Consider the following 6,506-nt stretch of genomic DNA (forward strand, 5'->3'; position numbering starts at 1 on the left):
CTTATTTAGATAAATTCGGACCTTCTCTTATCTGATCACCAGCATGGCTAAAGGAATTATTCTCTGAGGTATTGTGAGGTGACACGTCCAGGTATTCAAGCGATTTCCTGTCGGGCTTAAAAACTCTTATTACACAATTACATAAAGCATGTTCATGCATCACTTCACTTCTGAGGGTATTGATCAGTGTACAAAGCCGATAACTTGTAACTTTCCATTTTGAAACTATCAGGTGTATAATATCTCTGTCTTGAGTGTCCGATAGTGATATACTAGTCATTACTAAACTCATACGCTTGTTTATAAATAACATTTCTGGTGTAAAGAATGATATTTATGAAAATCTAAATAATTCCCAAAAAAGATTTGACAAAATAAAAATCTATTTACATATTTTTTCCAATGGTAAATTGGGGAAAATGTAAGTATATACTCGTTGTCAATAATGATGGACATTTTGAAACATGAAAGACTATTGATTTAACAAAATTGTTGGGTATAATGTATATTAATGTGAACATGGTTCTAAAAGAACCTTATACCAATTTTCCTGTTCCGACATGTATGTAATATATGCCACTGGACGTACACAAATGATCCCCAAAAAGTTTATTTGAAGAAATAAAGAAACTTCACTCCGGATAGACTGATAGTAGTTGTATTAACGTCTGATCAGCTTGAGGGTTGATTAATTTATTAAGTTAGCTTGTGGGGGAATAAACCATTCCCAATATTGCACTTATGCATAAAATATTAAATAAGAGTAATATAAGAGAAAATATAAATACGAAAAGTCGCATATCTGGTAAAAAAAAGTCTCACCAACTATAGGATTTCACGTACAATTGTCATTATAATCGAAATAACGGACAGTCATTAAAATACATGCATGTACGTTTTGATAAAAAGGGGTGCCGCAGTTGCATATTATTCATCATAAATCTATTTCAAGTTTATACTTTCCTGTTATTCTTATCAGTTAACGCAGAGACATGTAACTTTACATCTCTAGTTAACGACAATCAACTATATAAATATCTGAATCTGATGTGACTTACCGTTCATCTCTTTCATTTTTTTTCTTCTTTTTTTTTTTGATTTGGGCAGGAACATAAACATTGTTAGATATAATGTTCCCAGGTTTGAGGCGGGAGGGGGTTGGAGGTCAAGTCTATCGAAAGTTACAAAATAAGAACATTGTATTTATGAATTTACAAGAAGAATTCTGTTCTTGGACGTAGTTTTCTTCTTTTTTTTTTAGTTCAGTGATTTAAATTGAGAAAAAATCTAGTCAGAATTTAAATCGTTCCGATAATCCCCCACCTAAGACTCCTCTAAAATCATGAATGGTCATGCTTCACAATCATCAGAATTTACTTTGCATTGGTACATTCTGTATCGGTAGTGATTAACCTTGACATTTCCGGGTATAACTACTTGTATATTACCTGTATGTCGTTAGGTACATCGTCCCATGAGGTCTAACGTATACAGGTTCACATATATAATGGTTTCTGATATAACAAGGTTTTATGACATTCACACTTCTGCATGTTCTGTATACCAGTTTCTTATCTTATTTTCAGACCGAATGAGGATGTGAATATTTTCCAGGAAAAATATTGAGTATCAAAGTATCAAATTAATTTCGGGATTTTTTTCTTTCTTGGTATTAAATCACAGAAATTTAAAGAATATACTGCTTATAGATATAAGAAGATGTGGTATGAGTGCAAATGAGACAACTCTCCATCCAAGTCACAATTTATAAAAGTAAACCATTATAGGTCAAAATACGGTCTTCAACACGGAGCCTTGGCTCACACCGAACAGCAAGCTATAAAGGGCCCCAACAAATTACTAGTGTAAAACCAGGAGTATTCTTGTCAGTTAAGACAGACATATAAATATGTATATATATGTCTGCGGTATAGACATGGTTTATAATTGAATGATAAGTCTTGCAAAGGTACAAGATATAAAGCACATTGAAAATTGATTCCGCCGGTCTGTCTCCATTCAATAAAGGAAAGTTGACGTTAGATTGATTCTGTAAATTTTTTTTAAACATCGTTGGTCAAATAGCTAAAGTATTTGTTGTGAGATGTAGAATATTTTAATAAGGACATTCCCGATTAGGTAAATATAGATCGCTTTGGACTGACCAAACTATATTAATGTAACTGATAATTTTCTCTGCACATTTAAATATTCAAGGTTACCGATGATAATTCAAAATAGCACAGTTTTTGGTTTATACGCTGTTTTCGTGGGCCATTTTTATTTATAAAATTATTTCATTGAACGTTATTCAGAATTCCGATGTTACAACAAAATACTCACCCATATATTTAAAAACTGAGCTAACGCAAAATATAAAAAATATATAAAACGGCGATTCAGGTATTTTGCCACCATATTCCTCCCCAAATAATTATTTTTTTTCTGTCTCAAACCCACATTTCTCTTTTATCATTTTTTATTATCTTTTTCAAACCGGAAAATAATTTTTGTTCGTAATTATTCGATCTCATTCCAATAAGACAAAGTTGACCTTAAATTTCCTGACAACTTTTTAAACATCTTTCTTCAAATGGCTGAAGTATTTATACGTTGTGAGATTTAAAATATTTTGATAAGGACATTAATTCCTGAATATGTAAATAAAGATCGCTTTGGACGGACCAAATTATATAATTGCAATTGGTAATTATCTATTTCAAATATGCAAGGTTACCGATTCTAATTTAAAATAGTACAATTTTTAGTTCATACACTCGTGTTTAGAATGCTCAATTAAATTAATTCAGTATTTCATTATTACAAAAATATTCAGCAGTCATAATTCATTTTAAACTGAGCTTACGGAAAATATAAAAATATACCACGGCTATCCAGTTATTGTGCCACCATATTACTCCCCCAAAATAATTATATTTCTTTTTTTATTTTCTGTCTCAAACTATCACTACCGTTTATCATTCATACGAAATGATGTTCACACCTGGAACGGTGAACCGTGACGGCTAAAATTCACTGAGTGAAGATCAAAAGATTAGAATTACAGAATGCAAACCTTTAAATACATTGAATTTAACCACGCATTCAACAGGTAGTCACTAAGTGTCACAGTACAATACACATTGTATTAATTTTACACAGTACTAGCGAGACTGAAGTAAAAGGTGAGAATGCAAACATGCATTTTTAATACACTATCAGTTATATATGTTTGTTGAAAATATCCGTCGGAAAAAAAATTCATAAAAATATTCTATTGTATGATTTACTTTTATTACTATAATGACTATAATCATATCAGAAATCCTTAAAATATAAATCATACATTTTATTTTTTAAAGTTGCACGGCTGATCACTTTACTTTCTTAATTATTAGTTGGTTAATAGCTACGCCAAAAGTCGTCGATGCGCTTTAAATCGTGTTATTAGATAATTAACGAACAAGACTTAAATGAGATTAATTCCACTCCCGGCATGCAAAAAGACTTAAACTACGTCACAGAAGTCAGGAAGTTCGAATAAATAAAATTAATAATTCCCAATTTTCTTCTTTATTAGTTTTCATATCCAGATAAAACTTGGTGAATATGTTTTTTATGGTATTATGAACATAATAAGATGATAAGTAAAAAATCGCGAATTTTCCCTTTAACGATATCATATACCATACGATAAACGAAACGCTAAACGCTAAACCATACCATGTACCATACGACAAATAAAACGCTTAACGATACCATGAACCATACGATACACGAAACCCTAAGCGATGACATTTACCATACGATGAACGAACGATGAACGAACGCTGACCGAACGTTGTACGGACGCTATACGAATGATGTACGAACGATGACCGAACTCTATACGAACGATTCCCGAACGCTGTACGTACGATTCCCGAATGAAAAAAGTGTTAACTTTTACGTTACAGGGACTGTACTAGTAATCAAATCTTACCTATTAGGAACAAAAAAATAAGATTTCCAAAATCCATATAGACAACACACTATTTTCAACGATAGACAGGTGTCTATACAATATGTCAAACTCTAAATTTCGTCGATTCGTAAAAGATCAATTAATAAGCAATTTTCACCTTCGTCTTTCTTATACAGCTTGCATACATTTAATTGGCAATCATAAAAATGTTTAAGGTCTTAGTATACACCCTTTTATAAACAAATAATGTGAATGTACTATACATAAAACAATTTGATTAGAATATAGATCCTGTGTCAAAGTTTTGATACAGGTAAGCAAAGCTTGGGCACAGGATCTGTGTTTTAATCAGATTGTACTTAAAAGTCTAACGCTGTTGTACATATTTATACTGCATGCAGTATAAAAATTGTTAGAAAAATGTTTTTTTAGAGCCTACTTCTTTGAAAAATGTCATCTTCAATAATGTATACATGTACACTCATGCATTATGAATTCAGTTGAAAATAAGTCGTTGGAAACTATCAGCTTTTAAAACATTAAAATCGGAAAAGATGAAGTGCATCATGTCTTATGAATGTTCCATGATCATGACATGCATGATGCATTATGCTTATGATATGATATGAAATGAAAAGAGAGGCTGCAAATGATATAATTTTCTTATTCCTTGTAGAATTTGAAGCAAAGCAAACCATAACATCGTATACAGGGAGTATAACTGATAGGGCACTAGTCCAGCAAGCTTGTCGAGGTGTTGACATTGTTCTACACATTGCCTCTATGATTGACTGGTCATTATTTCCAAATAGAAAGATTCTACATGAAGTAAATATATTAGGTAACGTAACTATTTCGCTATAGACAGTTTCTGTTTGTATCATTTGTAAAAGTATGCAATGAGTAACTTGACAAGTTCATTTTCATGTCGGGGCCTTTTATAGCCGACTATACGGTATTGGTTTTCTCATTGTTGAAGGCCGTACGGTTGCCTATAATTGCTTACATCCACTTCATTTGAACTTTGATGGGTAGTTGCAGGTAAATCCGAAGAAGCGCTTCGAACGCATGAAATTTATAACGTGTTATTTTCATTTTTTGTCTCAATAACAATCATCTCCTTACTTTTGTATCATGTGGTGAATGTGAAACAGATCATAAAAAAGGGCTAAGAGTGTGGGAAAGTCCTGTTTGTTGACACTTGAATAATTCTTGTTTTCCTTTAGTTCGGATTTCTAATGCAGGACAGTCTGGTCCAGCGACATGAAATAAGGAATTATACTATAGCACAAGACAGACATTCATATACCGGAAAGCACGACATTTAAAAAGAATGCATCGAAAAATAGCAGTTCACAGTGACACGTAAATAAGACATACATAAATCTCACAAAACCAAGCCTTTTCAAGATGAATACATTTATCATTTCAGGAAAACAGATAAGGACAATTGCCATTCTACCATTACCAATGTACGGCGAATTGGACTATATTACTATTCCACTTTCAATAAGACCTTTCAAAGGAAAGACTTACCCTTTAGTTGGTCGTATGACGGCCACTTTACAATATAGTTATGTTGGAAATACAGCAATGATGTTTGTGAAGGCAGCCGAAGCAATACCGAACAATCCAGCTCTTGGCGGACAATTTTTCTTTGCTGCAGACGACACTCCACCAGATACATTGCCGGGTGTCATGAAACCATTTCTAGATCTAGTAGGGTCCAGACCATCAACATGGCATATACCCTACTGGTTTACGATGTTTATGATGTTTTTATTTTATTGTTTACTTTATATAGTTCGTCTTTTTAAAACAGTCAACTTGCCAAATTTGCATTTCACATTCGGTAGCATAGCATTTTTAAATACAACATTTTATGTTACTTACGACAAAGCCAAGACATTGCTAGGATACGAACCCATCTATGACTACGATACTTCAATCAGACGATCAAATACATTTTATTCGAAGATAATTTGAAATAAAATACTTCAAATTAGTTTTTGTAGAAGTCTTGCTATTCAAACAAACATTTTTTCATCTATATTACTTTCTTTCAATGATTTTACGGGCGACACCATCAGTTGGTTGACCGTTATGAAATATCTGTGTAACAAATGACCACACATATGTTTCAATTCTCGTAGCCTCTTTGCCCGATTGTGAAATTACCAAACGACAGTTAATACCGAATTTGTAATTATCATGAAATAACGAAAAATGCCATACCACGGGTAGAGCAGGATATGCTTATCACTCCGAGGCACCTGCTATCAATCAAGGTATTTATTACTCCGGAGTACCTGATATCACCCCAGTTTTTTTGTATAGTTCGTGTTGCTCATTCTTTAGTTCGTTATGAAATGTTTTTTTTAAACTATTGTTTGTCTCTATGTCGAATTTCGTTTTTTGCCATGATTATGATTTTGTCTTTCTTCGATTTATGAGTCTTAATTCTGTTTTTGGTATCTTCCGCCTCATTTTTGCAACCATTTGTAAACAGTAATAAATTATTCGTTTAATTTATCTGAAAGTT

At 32.5% G+C, this 6,506-nt stretch overlaps 1 protein-coding gene across 1 annotated transcript; it reads left to right on the forward strand.

The window, feature by feature from the left end:
- Window positions 1–4,594: 4,594 nt before the first annotated feature.
- LOC127711921 (3 beta-hydroxysteroid dehydrogenase/Delta 5-->4-isomerase type 2-like) lies at window positions 4,595–5,950 on the forward strand. Its single transcript, XM_052218078.1, has 2 exons — window positions 4,595–4,805; window positions 5,397–5,950. The coding sequence occupies exons 1-2, from the start codon at window positions 4,595–4,597 to the stop codon at window positions 5,948–5,950; spliced, it is 765 nt and encodes a 254-aa protein (XP_052074038.1).
- Window positions 5,951–6,506: the final 556 nt, after the last annotated feature.

Source organism: Mytilus californianus, unplaced genomic scaffold (assembly GCF_021869535.1).
Source record: "Mytilus californianus isolate M0D057914Y unplaced genomic scaffold, xbMytCali1.0.p SCAF_8, whole genome shotgun sequence".
NCBI lineage: Eukaryota > Metazoa > Mollusca > Bivalvia > Mytilida > Mytilidae > Mytilus > Mytilus californianus.